This window comes from Ranitomeya imitator, unplaced genomic scaffold (assembly GCF_032444005.1).
Source record: "Ranitomeya imitator isolate aRanImi1 unplaced genomic scaffold, aRanImi1.pri SCAFFOLD_64, whole genome shotgun sequence".
NCBI classification, from domain to species: Eukaryota; Metazoa; Chordata; class Amphibia; order Anura; family Dendrobatidae; genus Ranitomeya; species Ranitomeya imitator.
Window position 1 is genome coordinate 104,711 of NW_027193295.1, and position 22,580 is coordinate 127,290.

Here is a 22,580-nt window from a genome sequence, read left to right on the forward strand (position 1 = left end):
CTAGCGCGGGCCTGTGCTCACACAATGCTCATAGGATGGAGCACAAACCTTCCCCTGCTGCGCGCTCTGTCTTCCCACCAAGTCTACCCTCTCTTTCCCACACGGAGCCTTTTATCATGGTCCTGCCCCCTGCTGTCAAGTGCAAAGGTCAGTCCGGGTTAGAAAACTTTCCCCAGGCAACAATGGTGACAGCCCCGATGGTTTCGAAGCCGATGCAAGAGAGGTACCCCAGTCAGGTCTGGTCTATCTTCTTACACTCTCCCTTTCCTTTTCCTCACCACTCCATGGATAAGAGTTCCTGTAAAGTACATTGACATTCTTCAATTCCTTGAACAATTTGTTGCCAAATAAATTGGTCTTGATTGTATCGGTTGGGGGGTATTCCGGCTGTTGCCTATTCGGAGCGCTGCAAGTCAGAAAGAGTAGCTGAGTCCAATTGGGTAGACGAGTTGTACAGTGAGGGCGGGGACATGCCCATTTCCAACGGTACAGCCATTATAGGGACTGCAAGCTCTCGCCTCTCTTTGTCTCACAGGCGGCTATTCAGGATCTTCCTCTTCTTCACAATCAGAAATGTCTGATGGGGGTACTTCGGGAGCATCTTGCACCTCCTCTATTCGGTCAGGATCTCTTGACAGAGTTGAAGCATGTTTCGGTGGACTATACGAGTGGAAGCGTTTTCTTCCCCTTCAGGTTGGAGCTCTTAGACGGGCCCTTCGGAGTTGATTCATCGCTTCACCTGATACAGAATATTCTCCCACCGGTACTCCAGCTTATCTTGAGGGCGTTTATCTCGAACCAACACCCGGTCCCTAGCTTGAAGAGCTGTCTCTCGCAGAGGGGTAGTTTCTGAATGCTCCATTTCCTGTAATCTGGTCTTTAAAGTCTGCAGGCGATTACAATGTTCTCGGACCCAGGTAGACACCCCCGTCCATGGGTAGTCCTCCTCTGGGTCCAGCTCCAGTCGGTAATGTCACTTCCTGGGTCACCGAACAACAAGGTATAAGGAGTGTAACCGATGGTGCGATGTATTCGGTTGTTGTACACCCACACTAACTCAGCTACGAATTTAGGCCTCGGGGCTATATAGGCAATTATATTGAGGGGTATTTACACTATGTGAATCTGAATTGATATTGAATAAAGGTTATACATTTTACGGGTGTCTTTCAGTAAACTACACCCACACTAACTCAGCTACGAATTCAGGCCTCCGGGCTCTTCCTCCAGCGTTCTTAACATCTGTATAGCAAAATGTTAGAAATGTTCTACCAATCTGTGGTGGCAAGTGCCATCTTTTTTGCAATCACGTGCTGGGGTAGTAGTGTGCAGGCCTCTGATGCTAATAAGCTGAATAAGATTATTAAGAAGGCAAGTTCTGCTGTCGGCTGCAATCTGGACTCTTTTGGGGAGGTAGTGGAGAAAAGAACTCTGAGAAAGTGTATGGCAATTATGAACAATAATGCACATCCATTATATGAGCTATTCATGAGACAGAAGAGCACCTTCAGTAACCGGCTAATACTTCTGAGGTGTAAGAAGGAAAAATATAGGAAATCGTTTGTGCCCCATGGCATTTGGCACAAACGATTTCCTATATTTTTCCTTCTTATGTATGGCAATTATGAACAATAACATTAGGGTTAAACCACCAAGGTGAATGTCTACTTATTTCTCTACATTTCAGTTCACTTGTTGTGTATGTCCTATTCTAATGTATAATGTTCTTCTGTCAACAAACTGTAATGTCAACTATGTAATTCCTTTATGATTTTTATGATTTAAGTCGTGCTGCTGTGATACCATAATTTCCCACGGGATCAATAAAGTGTATCGTATCGTATAAGAGTGCGGTTGAACTGTTCACAGGCTCTATTTCCCTGAGGGTGGTAAGGTGTTGTCCGAGATGTTGTGATCTGGTACAGATGGTTCAATTCTTCCATCACTTCCATCTTCCATGCGCAAGTGTGAACAGATTCATATCTAGCAAGCTTTGCTCAGGGTATTTTATCCATCCATCACTCCTGTGTTTTTATTTTTTCCCTGTTTTTGGTTTCTGATTTAAAGTGTTCAAAGCTAATTTTTTTTCTTTCCCAATAAGGTAGATGGTGATGGTGTAAGGTGCAGTCAATAAAGAGGACACAAGGTTGCAGTCTCTTTACTTCTTTACTGAAGACTTCAGGATCCTCAATCCAGAGCACGGTTAACAGGGCTGTCTGAGACCGGTCGGTCCGATGGGCACATCCAGAGTTCCCTTCGCAGGTGGAAACCGTTGCCTACCACTAGCGCCTGTGTGTTGTAGTGCTACCCTGCTGAGCATTTGGAATAGTCCTCACAACTGCTGTTCTCGTTCGTTCTCTACAGCTCTCGCTCTTTAGTTCCAGATGTTTCTAGTTTCTCGTCCCCCAGGTATGTTATGGCTAGGACGCACCCGTATGATGGGAAGGCTCGGAGCTCTTCCGGGATCCTAGAGACACCCCTCTCCACGCGTTGCCCCCTATGTCTTCGTAGGAAATGTAAGGTAGACAGCCAACCTATAATTAACTGTCCTGCGGAGTTCGAAGTAAGGCCTAGAGTCAGTTACTCCCGCGGTGTTCCGGCCACGCGCCTCAGTAGGATGTTGCCTCGGTCTCACGGCACGACTCCTACTGGCTCTCCTTTGTGCTTGATCTCGTTTCTCACTGTTCCACAATATCCTTCTCTTCGTGTCTCTCTCTTAGGATACCGCCGCGGGGTGTGCAGGCGCGGTTCCGTAACGTTCTGCTCTGTTCGCTAGGTACCTGCCAGGTTCCCACGCCTGACAGGGACCCCCCTGTGTCTTCTCCCTGCAACACCCCCTGCCACAGGATGTTGCCTGAATCCAACCCAGTCAGCTTCTCACTAACTTCCTATCCAACCCCTAGTTTTACAAGTGTGAGTGGCCCAATAAATAAAGCCTTTTTCTCCCCCTAGTGGCCGGAGTGTGAAGTGTAATGTGTGCTGGTGATACCTGGTCAGAACTCCTTTAGTGCCATCAGACGTACCATCAGTCCCCTTAGTGGCAGAGTGACATACTGCAACGACCAGATCTCTGGGGCGCTGCATATCCACCCCTCCCTTCTCCCATGTATAACTCTGAGGCTCTACTGACATTTCTTACCCACTCCAAACCAGCCACTACCGCCATGCAGCACTCAAAACGTTCATACAAATCATCCCACCACCTGCTGTTTCTGTTTTTCTCCTTCTACTAGCTGCAGGTAACATGTCCCCAAACCCTGGACCTCCCTCCACCAGCATACATTACTCTCCTCCAGCTACATATAGAAACCCTGCTAATCTTATTAACATTCAGTGTAAGCCTTCTCCTACTGCTTTCCACTGTGCTCTCTGGAATGCACGGTCTGTGTGTAACAAACTAACTTACATTCACGATCTTTTCCTCTCTAGTTCCCTTAACCTTCTGGCTATTACAGAAACCTGGATCCAGCACTCAGACACCACCGCCGCTGCCGCTCTCTCGTTTGGTGGGCTGAAATTTTCACATACCACCAGACCTGAGAACAGACAGGGTGGAGGTGTTGGTTTACTCCTTTCATCACAATGTGCTTTCCAGGTCATCCCCCTTACATTTCCTTCCTTTGAAGTCCACGACGTCAGACTCTATAAGCCCTTCCACTTGCGGGTGGCGGTTGTTTATCGCCCTCCAGGCTCCCCCCGCCTGTTTCTAGACCACTTTGCCACCTGGCTTACTCACTTTCTATCCTGTGACATCCCCACCTTCATCATGGGAGACTTTAACATCCCCATCAATGATCCCCTCTCCCAATCTGCCTCATCTTCTCTCTCTAACTTCTTCATTCAACCTCACAGTTTACCAATTCTCCTACACATGAGGATGGGAATACTCTGGACCTGGTTTTCTCCCGTCCCGGATCGCTGCACGACTTTACTAACTCCACTCTCCCGCTCTCGGACCACAACCTTCTATCCTTCTCTGTCAACAATTGTCTCCTCACCCGGGACACCGCCACTTACCACACTTATCGGAATACACGTACCATTAATACCCAGCAGCTTATGGACAATCTCCACACATCTTTAGCCCCCATCTCCTCACTCTCCTGTCCAGACTTGGCATTGTCACACTTCAATATTACACTGAAGAATGCCCTGGATGAAGCAGCACCTTCTACACGCAGAAAGACCCAACACAGACAACGGCAGCCCTGGCACACTATGCAAACATGCTTTCTTCAGCGTTGCTCAAGGTGTGCAAAGCGGCAGTGGAGAAAATCTCTCTTCGCAGAAGACTTCATCCACTATAAGTTCATGCTCAAAACCTATAACTCTGCCCTTTCTCTGGCCAAACAATCCTACTTCACCACTCATCACCTCACTATCCAACAACCCAAAATGACTTTTTGAAACCTTAAACTCCCTCCTGAAACCTAATGTACAGGCCCCCATCTCCAATCCCAGTGGCGAGGATCTGGCCACTTATTTCCTAGAAAAAAAATCAACCACATCCATCAGGATATCTCAGCCCAATCTCCTCAGTGCCTGGATCCCCTTCCCTGCCGCACCTCAAGCTCACTAGACATCTTTGAGCCTGTTTCAGAAGAAGTTTCCAAGCTCCTCACTTCTGCTCGGCCTACAACCTGCAATAGTGACCCAATTCCTTCACCTCTCCTGCAGTCTCTGTCACCAGTGGTCACCACTCACCTGACTAAAATATTTAACCTCTCTCTTTCCTCAGGCATCTTTCCCTCCTCATTTAAACATGCCATCATTACCCCTTTTGTTGTGAATTCTGTGGCAGAGCTCCCTCCTGTGGTCACAAGTGGTACTTCGGCTGATTCTCTCTATGAGCTTCCGTTAGTGCAGGAGAGTGGTACTGCGGCTTCTGAGTTTCCTTCCTCAGGTGATGTGGTGAAGTCGTTAGGTGCTGCTCTATTTAACTCCACCTAGTGCTTTGATCCTTGCCTCCAGTCAATGTTCTAGTATTGGACTTGCTTCCTCCTGGATCGTTCCTGTGGCCTGCTGCTCTGCATAGCTAAGTTGCTCTTGTGTTTTTTTTTGTTTGCTGTTTTTTCTGTCCAGCTTGTTTATTTGGTTTTTCTTGCTTGCTGGAAACTCTGGGACGCAGAGGGTGTACCTCCGTGCTGTTAGTCTGTACGGAGGGTCTTTTTGTCCCCTTTGCGTGGTTGTTTGTAGGGTTTTGTGTTGACCGCAAAGTTGCCTTTCCTATCCTCGCTCTGTTCAGAAAGTCGGGCCTCACTTTGCTAAATCTATTTCATCTCTACGGTTGTCTTTTCATCTTAACTCACAGTCATTATATGTGGGGGGCTGCATTTTCCTTTGGGGTATTTCTCTGAGGCAAGGTAGGCTTATTTTCTATCTTCAGGCTAGCTAGTTTCTCAGGCTGTGCCGAGTTGCATAGGGAGCGTTAGGTGCAATCCACGGCTGCCTCTAGTGTGGTTGGAGAGGATTAGGGATTGCGGTCAGCAGAGTTCCCACGTCTCAGAGCTCGTTCTATGTTTTTGGGTTATTGTCAGATCACTGTATGTGCTCTGACTTCTATGTCCATTGTGGTACTGAATTACCAGCCACAACACCCTTTACTTAAAAAGCCATCCCTGGACCAGAACTGCACAGCTAACTACAGACCTGTCTCTAACCTTTCCTTCATCTCTAAACTCCTGGAAAGCTTGGTCCACTCCCGTCTAATCCGCTATCTCTCGGATAACGCTCTTCTCGACCCCTTACAATCTGGTTTCCGCTCTTTACACTCCACTGAAACTGCCTTCACTAAAGTCTCTAATAACCCAATAACAGCTAAATCCAAAGGTCATTGCTCTCTGCTGATTCTCCTGGATCTGTCATATTTGATACTGTGGATCACCAGCTCCTTCTCACCATGCTCCTCTCCATAGGCCTCAAGGACACAGCCCTCTCCTGGTTCTCCTCCTACCTCTCTGACCGCTCCTTCACTGTATCTTTTGCCGGCTCCTCTTCCTCTCCTCGTCCCCTTACTATCGGGGCTCCGCAGGGCTCAGTCCTGGGCCCCCTCTTCTTCTCTATACACTGCCCCTATTGGACAAACAATCAGCAGATTTGGGTTCCAGTACCATCTCTATGCTGACGACACCCAATTATACACTTCTTCCCCTGACATCACCCCCAATCTAATTCAAAACACCAAGGATTGTCTGTCTGCCGTCTCTAACATCATGTCCTCCCTCTATCTGAAACTAAATCTCTCCAAAACTGAACTTCTTGTGTTTCTTCATTCTACTAACCTCACTCTACCCAACATCGAAATTACCCTGGAGGGTTCAACCATAACTCCCAAACAGCATGCCCGCTGTCTTGGGGTCATATTCGACACCGAACTTTCCTTTACTCCCTATAACCGATCACTCACTCGCTCTTGTCCCCTGCGTCTTAAAAACATCTCCAGAATCTAACATTTTCTCACCTTTGAAACTGCTAAGACTCTTACTGTCGCTCTCATTCATTCTCATCTGGACTACTGCAACTCTCTTCTGATCGGTCTCCCTCTTACCAAACTTTCTCCTCTCCAATCCATCTTAAATGGGGCAGCCAGGGTCATATTTCTGTCCAACCGCTTCACCGATGCCTCCATCTTGTGCCAGTCATTACACTGGCTACCCATTCGCTACAGGGTCCAGTATAAACTCATCTCTCTCACCCACAAAGCCCTCCGCAGTTCTGCACCGCCTTATATCTCCTCTCTCATCTCTGTCTATCGCCCTACATGTGCCCTCCGTTGTACAAATGACCTAAGACTAACATCCCCCGTAATCCGAACCTCACACCTCCGTCTCCAAGACTTCTCTCATGCTGCGCCAGCTCTCTGGAATGCACTTCCCCAGACGATCAGACTGATACCTCGCCCCAACCTATTCAAGCGCGCTCTGGAAACCCATCTCTTCAAACAAGCCTACCACATCAACTACTCAGTAAACTAACTTTGTCCTGTTCCCTCCTTCCAAATATTATCTGCATGTGAATCTGCACCCTACTACTCATCTGTCTCCACACCCTCCATACACATGATAACTGCACTTGATACTTGACTAACTGCACTTGATACTTGACTATTGCACTTAAACACACGGGCTGATGACCGGATCATGCAGCTTCATATGAAAATCCCTATTTATTATAATTGCCAGACCTGAAATAACAAGCACTTTTCACCTATTGTGTCCCCCCCATTTCCTTGTAGATTGTAAGCTTGCGAGCAGGGACCTCACTCCTAATGTCACTGTTTAAATTCTCTTAACTTGTATTGAATTTGTCGGTATATGTCCCCGCTTAATTGTAAAGTGCTGCGGAATATGTTGGCGCTATATAAATAAAGATTATTATTATTATTACAACAAGTTTTGGGGTCCAATTTCTTCTCTTATCCTTGGAAAAATAAAAATTTGGGGGCGAAAAGATCATATTTTTTCACAAAAATTATTTTTTTATTTTCACGGCTCTGCATTATAAACTTCTGTGAAGCACTTGTTGGGTCAAAGTGCTCACCACACATCTAGATAAGTTCCTTAAGGGGTCTACTTTCCAAAATGGTGTCACCTGTGGGGGGTTTCAATGTTTAGGCACATCAGGGGCTCTCCAAACGCAACATGGCGTCCCATCTCAATTCCTGTCAATTTTGCATTGAAAAGTCAAATGGCACTCCTTCCCTTCCGAGCTCTGCCATGCGCCCAACAAGTGGTTTACCCCCAGATATGGGGTATCAGCGTACTCAGCACAAATTGTACAACAACGTTTGGGGTCCATTTTATCCTGTTACCCTTGGTAAAATAAAACAAATTGGAGCGGAAATAAATTTTGTGTGAAAAAAAGTTAAATGTTCATTTTTATTTAAACATTCCAAAAATTCCTGTGAAACACCTGAAGGGTTAATAAACTTCTTGAATGTGGTTTTGAGCACCTTGAGGGGTGCAGTTTTTGAAATGGTGTCACACTTGGGTATTTTCTATCATATAGACCCCTCAAAATGACTTCAATGTGATGTGGTCCCTAAAAAAAAAAATGGTGTTGTAAATATGAGAAATTGCTGGTCAACTTTTAACCCTTATAACTCCCTAACAAAAAAAAAAATTTTGGTTCCAAAATTGTGCTGATGTAAAGTAGACATGTGGGAAATGTTACTTATTAAGTATTTTGTGTGACATATCTCTGTGATTTAAGGGCATAAAAATTCAAAGTTGGAAAATTGCGAAATTTCAAAATTTTCGCCAAATTTCCGTTTTTTTCCCCACAAATAACCGCAAGTTATATTTAAGAAATTTTAGCACCATCATGAAGTACAATATGTCACGATCTGTAGAAGCGTTCTAGAGTTATAACCTCATAAAAGGGACAGTGGTCAGAATTGTAAAAATTGGCCCGGTCATTAACGTGCAAACCACCCTTGGGGGTAAAGGGGTTAAACATTAAAGACAAATTAATGACAAAAAGCAAAACACATTTTGTACCAAAGTCCCCTGTGCTTTAGCTGCAAAAACAGTATTGTGGTGCTTAAAGGGAACCTGTCACCCCCAAAATCGAGGGCGAGCTAAGCCCACCAGTATCAGGGGCTTATCTGCAGCATTCTGTAATGCATTCTGGAATGCTGTAGATAACCCGCCGATGTATCCAAAAATAAAAATAATTAAAAATGAGAAAAAGAGGTTATATTATACTCACCAAGGGACAGTCCAGGTCCGGTCCGATGGGCATCGCGGTCCGGCGCCTCCAATCTTCATCAGACGACGTCCTCTTCTTGTCTTCACGCTGCGGCTCCAGCGCAAAGTACTGCAGTGCGCAGGCCCCAGGCCTCTCTGACCTTTCCCGGCGCCTGCGCACCACAGCGTGAAGACAAGAAGAGGACGTCATCCTATCAAGATGGGAGGCCCAGGATCGGACCGCCCAGGTGAAAATAATATAACCTCTTTTTGTCATCTTTGAGGATACATCGGGGGCTTATCTACAGCATTACAGAATGCATTACAGAATGCTGGAGATAAGACCCTGGTGCCGGTGGGCTGAGCTCAACGTCAATTTTGGGGGTGACAGGTTCCCTTTAACACAAAATTCCTCTCTCGAGCGGACGGGGCGGGGACACAGAGGAGCGGACGGGGCGGGGACACAGAGGAGCGGACGGGGCGGGGACACAGAGGAGCGGACGGGGCGGGGACACAGAGGAGCGGACGGGGCGGGGACACAGAGGAGCGGACGGGGCGGGGACACAGAGGAGCGGACGGGGCGGGGACACAGAGGAGCGGACGGGGCGGGGACACAGAGGAGCGGACGGGGCGGGGACACAGAGGAGCGGACGGGGCGGGGACACAGAGGAGCGGACGGGGCGGGGACACAGAGGAGCGGACGGGGCGGGGACACAGAGGAGCGGACGGGGCGGGGACACAGAGGAGCGGACGGGGCGGGGACACAGAGGAGCGGACGGGGCGGGGACACAGAGGAGCGGACGGGGCGGGGACACAGAGGAGCGGACGGGGCGGGGACACAGAGGAGCGGACGGGGCGGGGACACAGAGGAGCGGACGGGGCGGGGACACAGAGGAGCGGACGGGGCGGGGACACAGAGGAGCGGACGGGGCGGGGACACAGAGGAGCGGACGGGGCGGGGACACAGAGGAGCGGACGGGGCGGGGACACAGAGGAGCGGACGGGGCGGGGACACAGAGGAGCGGACGGGGCGGGGACACAGAGGAGCGGACGGGGCGGGGACACAGAGGAGCGGACGGGGCGGGGACACAGAGGAGCGGACGGGGCGGGGACACAGAGGAGCGGACGGGGCGGGGACACAGAGGAGCGGACGGGGCGGGGACACAGAGGAGCGGACGGGGCGGGGACACAGAGGAGCGGACGGGGCGGGGACACAGAGGAGCGGACGGGGCGGGGACACAGAGGAGCGGACGGGGCGGGGACACAGAGGAGCGGACGGGGCGGGGACACAGAGGAGCGGACGGGGCGGGGACACAGAGGAGCGGACGGGGCGGGGACACAGAGGAGCGGACGGGGCGGGGACACAGAGGAGCGGACGGGGCGGGGACACAGAGGAGCGGACGGGGCGGGGACACAGAGGAGCGGACGGGGCGGGGGACACAGAGGAGCGGACGGGGCGGGGGCACAGAGGAGCGGACGGGGCGGGGGCACAGAGGAGCGGACGGGGCGGGGGCACAGAGGAGCGGACGGGGCGGGGGCACAGAGGAGCGGACGGGGCGGGGGCACAGAGGAGCGGACGGGGCGGGGGCACAGAGGAGCGGACGGGGCGGGGGCACAGAGGAGCGGACGGGGCGGGGGCACAGAGGAGCGGACGGGGCGGGGGCACAGAGGAGCGGACGGGGCGGGGGCACAGAGGAGCGGACGGGGCGGGGGCACAGAGGAGCGGACGGGGCGGGGGCACAGAGGAGCGGACGGGGCGGGGGCACAGAGGAGCGGACGGGGCGGGGGCACAGAGGAGCGGACGGGGCGGGGGCACAGAGGAGCGGACGGGGCGGGGGCACAGAGGAGCGGACGGGGCGGGGGCACAGAGGAGCGGACGGGGCGGGGGCACAGAGGAGCGGACGGGGCGGGGGCACAGAGGAGCGGACGGGGCGGGGGCACAGAGGAGCGGACGGGGCGGGGGCACAGAGGAGCGGACGGGGCGGGGGCACAGAGGAGCGGACGGGGCGGGGGCACAGAGGAGCGGACGGGGCGGGGGCACAGAGGAGCGGACGGGGCGGGGGCACAGAGGAGCGGACGGGGCGGGGGCACAGAGGAGCGGACGGGGCGGGGGCACAGAGGAGCGGACGGGGCGGGGGCACAGAGGAGCGGACGGGGCGGGGGCACAGAGGAGCGGACGGGGCGGGGGCACAGAGGAGCGGACGGGGCGGGGGCACAGAGGAGCGGACGGGGCGGGGGCACAGAGGAGCGGACGGGGCGGGGGCACAGAGGAGCGGACGGGGCGGGGGCACAGAGGAGCGGACGGGGCGGGGGCACAGAGGAGCGGACGGGGCGGGGGCACAGAGGAGCGGACGGGGCGGGGGCACAGAGGAGCGGACGGGGCGGGGGCACAGAGGAGCGGACGGGGCGGGGGCACAGAGGAGCGGACGGGGCGGGGACACAGAGGAGCGGACGGGGCGGGGACACAGAGGAGCGGACGGGGCGGGGACACAGAGGAGCGGACGGGGCGGGGACACAGAGGAGCGGACGGGGCGGGGACACAGAGGAGCGGACGGGGCGGGGACACAGAGGAGCGGACGGGGCGGGGACACAGAGGAGCGGACGGGGCGGGGACACAGAGGAGCGGACGGGGCGGGGACACAGAGGAGCGGACGGGGCGGGGACACAGAGGAGCGGACGGGGCGGGGACACAGAGGAGCGGACGGGGCGGGGACACAGAGGAGCGGACGGGGCGGGGACACAGAGGAGCGGACGGGGCGGGGGCACAGAGGAGCGGACGGGGCGGGGACACAGAGGAGCGGACGGGGCGGGGGCACAGAGGAGCGGACGGGGCGGGGACACAGAGGAGCGGACGGGGCGGGGACACAGAGGAGCGGACGGGGCGGGGACACAGAGGAGCGGACGGGGCGGGGACACAGAGGAGCGGACGGGGCGGGGACACAGACCCTAGCAATATAAATGGAGAGAAAGGGAGGTTTTGGTGTTTTTTCTTTTAGGAATTATACTCGTCTCTCTGACATTATCAGACGCCCACAGTGTCATCCCTTTGGGTCCTCGCATGGATTGTGGGGGCTCCAGCATTCCACTTGGTGAAGAGAAGTCCAGTGATGAGATGACATCTGCAGGGAGGTCACTGGATGGGGAAAAGCGACAATACCTAGAATAAAACAGAAAAAAAAAATCATGCAGAAACCTGGACACAAGTAGTGGCCGCCACCAGTGGCCTCCGGGCTAATACTGACCAGCACAGCGTGCGAGGACAATAAAGCCCGGGATCTGGAGACATTGTTATCACGCAGTGTCGCTCCCAGAGGTCATAGGACAGTCATCAACCTGACGTCATGTGTGCCCAATAATATTAATGAGAAAACGTTTTATGTAAAAAAAAATAAATAAAACAGGACGGACTCCGCACCATCAGGCAGATTCTCATGTTAATATCAATCCCTCAAATCTCCATCATCATTCATCCCCTCCCCTGTCCCCCCCCCCCCCCACACACACACACGTAGCGCTATACATCCCTGCACCCCCCACCGCAAGAGACATCACACACTGACCTGCACAACGCGTGACATCAGCCCCCCACACCATGCAGACCCATGCGAGTAACATCAGCCCCATTCTGCAGGTAGACACCCCCCCCCCCCCCCCGCACACAGATCCCCCCACCGTCCAGCATGCACATGCAGCCCCATGCAAGCAACATCACCCCTCTCTCCCCAGGCAGATCCCCCCCACCGTCCAGCATGCACATGCAGCCCCATACAAGCAATATCACCCCTTTCTCCCCAGGCAGATCCCCCCACCGTCCAGCATGCTCATGCAGCCCCATACAAGCAATATCACCCCTTTCTCCCCAGGCAGATCCCCCCCACCGTCCAGCATGCACATGCAGCCCCATACAAGCAATATCACCCCTTTCTCCCCAGGCAGATCCCCCCACCGTCCAGCACGCGCATGCAGCCCCATGCAAGCAACATCACCCCTCTCTCCCCAGGCAGATCCCCCCTTCCAGCACGCGCATGCAGCCCCATGCAAGCAACATCACCCCTTTCTCCCCCAGGCAGATCCCCCCACCGTCCAGCACGCACATGCAGCCCCATGCAAGCAACACCACCCCTTTCTCCCCAGGCAGATCCCCCCCTTCCAGCACGCGCATGCAGCCCCATGCAAGCAACATCACCCCTTTCTCCCCAGGCAGATGCCCCCGTTCCAGCACGCGCATGCAGCCCCATGCAAGCAACATCACCCCTTTCTCCAAAGGCAGATGCCCCCACCGTCCAGCATGCACATGCAACCCCATGCAAGCAACATCACCCCTTTCTCCCCAGGCAGATGCCCCCACCATCCAGCACGCACATGCAGCCCCATGCAAGCAACATCACCCCTTTCTCCCAGGCAGATGCCCCCACCGTCCAGCATGCACATGCAGCCCCATGCAAGCAACATCACCCCTTTCTCCCAGGCAGATGCCCCCACCGTCCAGCATGCACATGCAGCCCCATGCAAGCAACATCACCCCTTTCTCCCCCAGGCAGATCCCCCCACCGTCCAGCATGCACATGCAGCCCCGTGCAAGCAACATCACCCCTTTCTCCCCAGGCAGATGCCCCCACCGTCCAGCATGCACATGCAGCCCCATGCAAGCAACATCACCCCTTTCTCCCCAGGCAGATGCCCCCACCGTCCAGCATGCACATGCAGCCCCATGCAAGCAACATCACCCCTTTCTCCCAGGCAGATCCCCCACCGTCCAGCATGCACATGCAGCCCCGTGCAAGCAACATCACCCCTTTCTCCCAGGCAGATGCCCCCACCGTCCAGCATGCACATGCAGCCCCATGCAAGCAACATCACCCCTTTCTCCCAGGCAGATGCCCCCACCGTCCAGCATGCACATGCAGCCCCATGCAAGCAACATCACCCCTCTCTCCCCCAGGCAGATGCCCCCACCGTCCAGCATGCACATGCAGCCCCATGCAAGCAACATCACCCCTTTCTCCCAGGCAGATGCCCCCACCGTCCAGCATGCACATGCAGCCCCATGCAAGCAACACCACCCCTTTCTCCCCAGGCAGATCCCCCCCTTCCAGCATGCACATGCAGCCCCATGCAAGCAACATCACCCCTTTCTCCCAGGCAGATGCCCCCACCGTCCAGCATGCACATGCAGCCCCATGCAAGCAACATCACCCCTTTCTCCCAGGCAGATGCCCCCACCGTCCAGCATGCACATGCAGCCCCATGCAAGCAACATCACCCCTCTCTCCCCCAGGCAGATGCCCCCACCGTCCAGCATGCACATGCAGCCCCATGCAAGCAACATCACCCCTTTCTCCCAGGCAGATGCCCCCACCGTCCAGCATGCACATGCAGCCCCATGCAAGCAACACCACCCCTTTCTCCCCAGGCAGATCCCCCCCTTCCAGCATGCACATGCAGCCCCATGCAAGCAACATCACCCCTTTCTCCCCAGGCAGATCCCCCCACCGTCCAGCATGCACATGCAGCCCCATGCAAGCAACATCACCCCTTTCTCCCCAGGCAGATCCCCCCACCGTCCAGCGTGCAGCCCCATGCAAGCAACATCACCCCTTTCTCCCCAGGCAGATCCCCCCACCGTCCAGCGTGCAGCCCCATGCAAGCAACACCACCCCTTTCTCCCCAGGCAGATCCCCCCCTTCCAGCATGCACATGCAGCCCCATGCAAGCAACATCACCCCTTTCTCCCCAGGCAGATGCCCCCACCGTCCAGCATGCACATGCAGCCCCATGCAAGCAACATCACCCCTTTCTCCCAGGCAGATGCCCCCACCGTCCAGCACGCACATGCAGCCCCATGCAAGCAACATCACCCCTTTCTCCCAGGCAGATGCCCCCACCGTCCAGCATGCACATGCAGCCCCATGCAAGCAACATCACCCCTTTCTCCCAGGCAGATGCCCCCACCGTCCAGCATGCACATGCAGCCCCATGCAAGCAACATCACCCCTCTCTCCCCCAGGCAGATGCCCCCACCGTCCAGCATGCACATGCAGCCCCATGCAAGCAACATCACCCCTTTCTCCCAGGCAGATGCCCCCACCGTCCAGCATGCACATGCAGCCCCATGCAAGCAACATCACCCCTTTCTCCCAGGCAGATCCCCCCACCGTCCAGCATGCACATGCAGCCCCATGCAAGCAACACCACCCCTTTCTCCCCAGGCAGATCCCCCCCTTCCAGCATGCACATGCAGCCCCATGCAAGCAACATCACCCCTTTCTCCCCAGGCAGATCCCCCCACCGTCCAGCATGCACATGCAGCCCCATGCAAGCAACATCACCCCTTTCTCCCCAGGCAGATCCCCCCACCGTCCAGCACGCACATGCAGCCCCGTGCAAGCAACATCACCCCTCTCTCCCCCAGGCAGATGCCCCCACCGTCCAGCATGCACATGCAGCCCCATGCAAGCAACATCACCCCTTTCTCCCCAGGCAGATCCCCCCACCGTCCAGCATGCACATGCAGCCCCATGCAAGCAACATCACCCCTTTCTCCCCAGGCAGATCCCCCCACCGTCCAGCATGCACATGCAGCCCCATGCAAGCAACATCACCCCTTTCTCCCCCAGGCAGATCCCCCCACCGTCCAGCGTGCAGCCCCATGCAAGCAACATCACCCCTTTCTCCCCCAGGCAGATCCCCCCACCGTCCAGCGTGCAGCCCCATGCAAGCAACATCACCCCTTTCTCCCAGGCAGATGCCCCCACCGTCCAGCATGCACATGCAGCCCCATGCAAGCAACACCACCCCTTTCTCCCCAGGCAGATCCCCCCCTTCCAGCATGCACATGCAGCCCCATGCAAGCAACATCACCCCTTTCTCCCAGGCAGATGCCCCCACCGTCCAGCATGCACATGCAGCCCCATGCAAGCAACATCACCCCTTTCTCCCCAGGCAGATCCCCCCCTTCCAGCATGCACATGCAGCCCCATGCAAGCAACACCACCCCTTTCTCCCCAGGCAGATCCCCCCACCGTCCAGCATGCACATGCAGCCCCATGCAAGCAACATCACCCCTTTCTCCCCAGGCAGATGCCCCCACCGTCCAGCATGCACATGCAGCCCCATGCAAGCAACATCACCCCTTTCTCCCCAGGCAGATCCCCCCCTTCCAGCATGCACATGCAGCCCCATGCAAGCAACATCACCCCTTTCTCCCCAGGCAGATGCCCCCACCGTCCAGCACGCACATGCAGCCCCATGCAAGCAACATCACCCCTTTCTCCCCAGGCAGATCCCCCCACCGTCCAGCATGCACATGCAGCCCCATGCAAGCAACATCACCCCTTTCTCCCCAGGCAGATCCCCCCACCGTCCAGCATGCACATGCAGCCCCATGCAAGCAACATCACCCCTTTCTCCCCAGGCAGATCCCCCCACCGTCCAGCATGCACATGCAGCCCCATGCAAGCAACATCACCCCTTTCTCCCCAGGCAGATCCCCCCACCGTCCAGCATGCACATGCAGCCCCATGCAAGCAACATCACCCCTTTCTCCCCAGGCAGATCCCCCCACCGTCCAGCATGCACATGCAGCCCCATGCAAGCAACATCACCCCTTTCTCCCCAGGCGGATCCCCCCACCGTCCAGCATGCACATGCAGCCCCATGCAAGCAACATCACCCCTTTCTCCCCAGGCAGATCCCCCCACCGTCCAGCATGCACATGCAGCCCCATGCAAGCAACATCACCCCTTTCTCCCCAGGCAGATCCCCCCACCGTCCAGCACGCACATGCAGCCCCATGCAAGCAACATCACCCCTTTCTCCCCCAGGCAGATCCCCCACCGTCCAGCGTGCAGCCCCATGCAAGCAACATCACCCCTTTCTCCCCCAGGCAGATCCCCCCACCGTCCAGCGTGCAGCCCCATGCAAGCAACATCACCCCTTTCTCCCCCAGGCAGACTCCCACTTACCTGGTCTGTGACTATGGAGGAGGAACCCAAAACACCCCAAATCCTGCACACAGTCCTCGAAATCCCGCCATGACGTCCACAGCTTCCGTTTCTCCTGTCTGCTCTATGGAGGGAGAGGCGCCGCCCCTTCCGGTCACATGGGCGTGACGTCACCAGAGGTCCTTTAGCCGCCTTGGATTTAGCCTCTAGCCTGAGACCAGGCTTCGCTGGAGTAGGTGAGTATGACGTCTTCAAGGAGGCGGGAAGTGGGAGGGGCCCGGGGCGGGGGGAGGAGCCCGGGGCGGGGGGAGGCGGCTCCGGACTCTAATTTAAAAAAAAAAAAGACCAGAAAGAAAACTTGCTCCCGTGCCGCCCCCCCTCCCCCCATCGTCCTGCCGTAGGCACGAGCACACAAGTGCGTAAACATATAATAAGTGATGATCCAGAAAGGAGAAGTCTTATTTGATTGGTGCACATTTATGGCATAAAATGCTTTATTATAAGGGGGATCCAGACACGTGTCGGCCCCGTAGTAACTGCCCGCTCCTCGCGTGGGCATCAGTTGGCACCATGAGGCGGCCATGCTGTGCCCTGACAGTGACAGTTTACCAGGAGCCGCCATCAGGATCTGACTGGAGACAAGATAGGAACAAGGTGATTACCGACATATTGTGCAGAGTCTGTGAGTCCAAAGTCGGCACAACCTGAAATCTTTGCGGAGGAAAGTGAAGAATTCTAGAATCGTAAGTTCTCTAATCAGCGCCACATGTCAGGCCGGCGTCACACTCGGCGTAAGACAATACGCTCCGTAATTTACGGCTGTAATACGCAGAAAAGTCCCCAAAATCGTGGTCCGTAGCTCCTCCGTAGGCAGGGTGTGTCAGCGTATTCTGTGCATGGCATCCTCCGTATGTAATCCGTATGGCAGCCGTACAATGGATCCATGTGCTCAAAAAATAATAAAAACATATATACTGTCTATATATATATATATATATGTATGTCAGTGAGACACATGTATGTATATATTAATATTTCATCCAGCGCGATATAGCAGAAAGCCGGTAATTCAATTGCCGTCTTTTGCTATCTCCTTCCTAAACCCGACATGATATGAGACATGTCTACATACAGTAAACCATCTCATATCACCATTTTTTCTTGCATATTCCACACTACTAATGTTAGTATGTGCAAAATTTGGGCGCTCTAGCTATTAAATTAAAGGGTTAAATGGCGGAAACAATTGGCGTGGGCTCCCACGCAATTTTCTCCGCCAGAGTAGTAAAGCCAGTGACTGAGGGCAGATATTAATAGCCTGGAGAGGGTCCACGGTTATTGCCCCCCCCCCCCCCCCCCCGGCTAAAAACACCTGCCCCCAGCCGCCCCAGAAAAGGCACATCTGGAAGATGCGCCTATTCTGGCACTTGGCCACTCTCTTCCCATTCCCGTGTAGCGGTGGGATATGGGGTAATGAAGGGTTAATGTCATCTTGCTATTGTAAGGGGACATTAAGCCTAATTAATAATGGAGAGACGTCAATTATGACACCTATCCATTATTAATCCAATAGTAGTAAAGGGTTAAAAAAACACACACATTATTACAAAGTCTTTTAATGAAATAAACACACAGGTTGTTGGAATAATTTATTATTCTGGTAACCCACCTGAAGACCCTCGCTCTGTAACAAAGGAAAATATCTATCAGCATATGTACGGGTGTTTAATCCATATTTTAAGCACTATCATTACTAAGTGCATACATTTGATAGCACTTTGGTTCAGGATTTATTTAGCAACATTTCAATAGAGCATGCGGTTTGAGCCTCTATTTCTTCATCTCGCTTTAGTCAGTATAATTATAAGTAAATAGATGACTTTAATATTGAAATTCCTCATCAATTGGTGATTTGAAGTTAGTGGAGGTATTTTCTCAGCATGCTCTATTGTTGAAAAATTTGTTGTATCCAGGAATGTTTATTTTATCTCTTGCTCCCTCACTAGTATTATATTTTGCTCTACACCTACCTGCCATTACATTTATCTGTACGGTTTTAAGGCATTGTTTTATTTTTTGTATTTGTCTGTATTAATAAAGTTATAACTTTTTATTGAAAAGAATCAAAACACTCTTTGATTTAGCACGCAGTTTAATAATTGCCTAGCTGATCAGTATGTTTTATTATTGATGTGTAAATTAACTTGGACAATTAATTATTCGGCCTTCAGATGAGCTCACTGGTGGATTCACAGTTACCTCGTTTTGCAGTATTACATGTACTGTGATACATAGAGGCTGTAGAAACCAAACGGCTCAACATACTAAATTACATTTTACTGTAAAAATTATATTTACCCATAAATACAAGAATAAAAAAAACCAAGATGTCAATTTGACTTTGTTTTAGTGAAGCGGTGAAATCTACCAGTTCTTTAAAGCATGTGTCTGGGACTTTAACATTGATGGACTATCCTTAGGGTAGGTGATGAATGTCTGATTGGTAAGTACCCCCGGAGATCAGCCCTTCCTGGTGTCGTCGGCAGCCGGAACTGCTCAGTTATGGAGCTGCACAGCACAGCTTTGTCTACAGAATAGTGACACATGCACATACTATTCAATAGAGAAGGCATGTGCAGTACCTGGCCGTGGCCACTATACTGTCGATGGAGCTGTTCTGGACAGAGCCACAACTCAGCACTTCCAGCCGCCACCGCCACCGCCACGATCGGTTGGGTACCGGGTGTCGCACCCCCAGTAATCAGACATTGATGACCTCTCCGAAGAATAAGCCATCAATGTTACAGCGCCAGATAGCCCCTTTAAAGCTGCTCATACACATTAGATAAATGTTGTCTGACTTTGGCGGGATCGGCAGGCCTTATACTGTGTATCGGGGTCCCCAGCTTCACCCTGAACAGAGGACGGGGGCAGAGAATGATCCGCCCTGTTGAATGTCCTTTTGTTCGGGGTGTAGATAAGCTATGGTCAGGCTGCGGCTAATGTGCATGGCCAGCTTTGGCGTGTGACTGCCATGTAATGCTTTTCAAAAACCTGACCAGCACATCCAAACATAGACTAAGTGTGAACAGGTGCATCTTTCAGCGCTGCAGTGTGCTGCCTTATTTACTTAACTTGCCATGTAATGCTGACATGTTATTATCAAGGTGTTTTTCTTACAATCTCCTTTATTTTAGTGACCCTGCTAATAATGGCCACTAGCGCACTCAGCCACAGTACAGCAACCCTGTATGTTGGGGATCTCCTTCCGGAGGTCACAGAGGAGATGCTGCATGAAAAGTTCACTCCTGCCGGCAACATTTTGTCAGTCATCATATGCAGAGACAAGATCACCGGTCAGTCTCTTGGCTACGCTTACATCAATTTCCAGCAGCCGGAGGACGGTGAGAAGCAATACACAACTATAGCTATACATTGCAGCCCTGCCAGCAACAAGGCTGGGGTGAAATATTGCAACTGTTCCACAAATATCATGGACATACAAGATTGTAGATACAGTGGGGAAAATAAGTATTTGATACGCTGCCGATTTTACATGTTTTCCCACCTACAAAGAATGCAGAGGTCTGAAATTTTTATCGTAGGTACACGTCACCTGTGAGAGACAACCTAAAAATAAAAACCAAACAATCACATTGAATGATTTTTACACAATTTACATTTTATTGCTTGAAATACTGTATATTTTTTTTAATTTCTGGCAATTTTTTAGCTTAACATATAATGTATTAAAAATAAAAAAAATCTTGCAACTTTCAAACTGGACATGGGTGCTTTTATAGATTATAACTTCCTGTTGTTTCAGGAAACAACAGGTGTACATAGCTACAGTCATCAGACCTGAGTCCAATAATTTTATTAAAGCATCTAATGAGCGTGTACAAGTGTCATTGTGAAGGGAGGGTGAGCAGGGTCAGCTGTGACATCTCCTATTGTAATTAGTGGATCTTGTATTATCAGCTGTATGTAGAAGCGTTACCGTCATCCTTCCTCTGCTGATAAGGAGCCTGCTGAAAACTCTTCCTGAAAGGGCAGAAAGTATGAACAGTTCAAGATTTCTAAAAAAATTTTAGAACAAGAAAAATTTGCAAATTATTTTTTTTTAAATAAAATTAATGCAAAACAAAATATAGTAAAAAATGTTGTAGCATGGAATGCTGGAGCTGATCAACAATTCCTATCATGGCATGGCATCCTATCAGGGCGCAGAGGTCACCGAGGTGGATAAAGTCATTGATAGTCTCTTTCTTTGAAAATGTCCCCCATCCTTTCCCGCCAGCGGAGCGAGCTCTGGATACCATGAACTTTGAAGACATGAATGGCAAAGCGATGCGCATTATGTGGTGTCAGCGCAACCCGTCCGTAATAAAGAGCAGGATCGGCAACATTTTTATCAAGAACCTGGATAAGACCATCGATAGTAAATTACTGTACGACACATTTTCTGCTTTTGGCAGCATCATGTCGTGTAAGGTAAGTCAGTCATCCACCACATACGGATGTGTGAGGTCTGTGCAGTAGTAAGGTCCCTTATTAATATGAGGTGTTGCAGGTCGTGTGTGACGAAAATGGATCTAAAGGTTATGGGTTTGTACATTTCGAGACCCGCGAATCAGCCCAGAAGGCCATTGACTCGTTGAATGGCAAGATCCTAAATGACCAGAAAGTGTAAGTATGCCCTCATGTAAGGCCGGCTTCACGTGTCTGGGATTTCTGGACTCCTGGACCCCAAATCAACATTCTCATAGGCATATTTCAAGCTTTAGGGTTCGGGTCAGGAGACCTTCGGCTGGTCTGCAAACCGCGACCTGTATACAGACTGAGACGTGCCAAGACGGCCTAACACAAAGAATCCACAATCGATTATTGACTTACATGTCGCCAGTGGCAGGGGTTATCCACCTCTGGGGACTTTTTTTTTTACTTAATTGCATTTATTTGGGGCTAAAAGTCATTTTTGCAATTCAGTTTCCTTACAAAATTTGCACCTTTTGGCTTTTACAGGCTGTTTGTCTCCTCCTCCCTGCACATTCAACTTTTCTGTGGTCAGTGGTCATAAATCAGCTGAGAAGAGCTCAGAAATAGACAGATAAGTGTTAGAAGCTCTCTTTCTGGATCCTTAGGCTATGTTTACACACAGCAGCAAAATCTGCAGCGTTTCCGCAGCAGTTTCCCATGCGTTGTACAGTACAAAGTAAACCTATGGGAAACTCAATCCGCAGTGCACATGCTGTGGAAAAAAACGCGCGGAAACGCAGCGGTTTACATTCGGCAGCATGTCAATTCTTTGTGCGGGATCCGCAGCGGTTTTACACCTGCTCCATAACAGAAAACCGCAGGTGTAAAAACGCAGTAAATCCGCAGTGGACCATTCTACGTGTGCACATACCCTTAGGCCGGCCTCACACTCAGCGTATAAAAATATGGTCCGTAAATTACGTAGAAAAGTCCCCAAAATAGTGGTCCGTATCTCCTCCGTAGGCAGGGTGTGTCAGCGTATTTTGCGCATGGCATCCTCCATATGTAATCCGTATGGCATCCGTACTGCGAGATTTTCTCGCAGGCTTGCAAAACCGACATATGGACATACAATGGATCCATGTGCTCAAAAAATCGTAACAACATATATGCTGTCTATATATATATATATATATATATATATATATTAACCCCTTTCTGACCTCGGACGGGATAGTACGTCCAAGGTCAGATCCCCTGCTTTGATGCAGGGCTCCGCGGTGAGCCCGCATCAAAGCCGGGACATGTCAGCTGTTTTGAACAGCTGACATGTGCCCGTAATAGGCGCGAGCAGAATCGCGATCTGCCCGCGCCTATTAACTAGTTAAATGCTGCTGTCAAACGCAGACAGAGGCATTTAACTACCGCATCCGTCCGGGCGTCCGGAAATGACGTCATCGCCGACCCCGTC

General features: G+C 52.3%; 1 protein-coding gene and 1 long non-coding RNA gene across 4 annotated transcripts; one reads left to right on the forward strand and one right to left on the reverse strand.

Annotated features, from left to right (window-relative positions):
• Nucleotides 1-7,492: 7,492 nt before the first annotated feature.
• On the reverse strand, nt 7,493-16,788 carry LOC138653058 (uncharacterized). Its single transcript, XR_011315705.1, has 3 exons — nt 16,652-16,788; nt 11,706-11,844; nt 7,493-8,040 (listed from the first exon to the last, which is right to left on the reverse strand). It is a non-coding gene; the product is annotated as an uncharacterized lncRNA (long non-coding RNA).
• A 1-nt stretch (nt 16,789) lies between these two features.
• Nucleotides 16,790-21,341, forward strand: LOC138653057 (polyadenylate-binding protein 1-like 2). 3 transcript variants are annotated; one of them, XM_069743179.1, is made up of 4 exons: nt 16,790-16,866; nt 19,828-20,034; nt 20,931-21,124; nt 21,204-21,341. In XM_069743179.1, exons 2-4 carry the CDS (start codon nt 19,842-19,844, stop codon nt 21,321-21,323), a joined length of 507 nt encoding a protein of 168 aa, XP_069599280.1. In that variant the 5' UTR covers nt 16,790-16,866; nt 19,828-19,841; the 3' UTR covers nt 21,324-21,341. The 3 variants fall into 3 exon arrangements, with proteins under 3 accessions (XP_069599280.1, XP_069599279.1, XP_069599278.1); XM_069743178.1 differs by lacking the exon at nt 16,790-16,866 and adding an exon at nt 17,012-17,284; XM_069743177.1 differs by lacking the exon at nt 16,790-16,866 and adding an exon at nt 17,012-17,373 and having other exon boundaries at nt 21,204-21,340.
• Nucleotides 21,342-22,580: the final 1,239 nt, after the last annotated feature.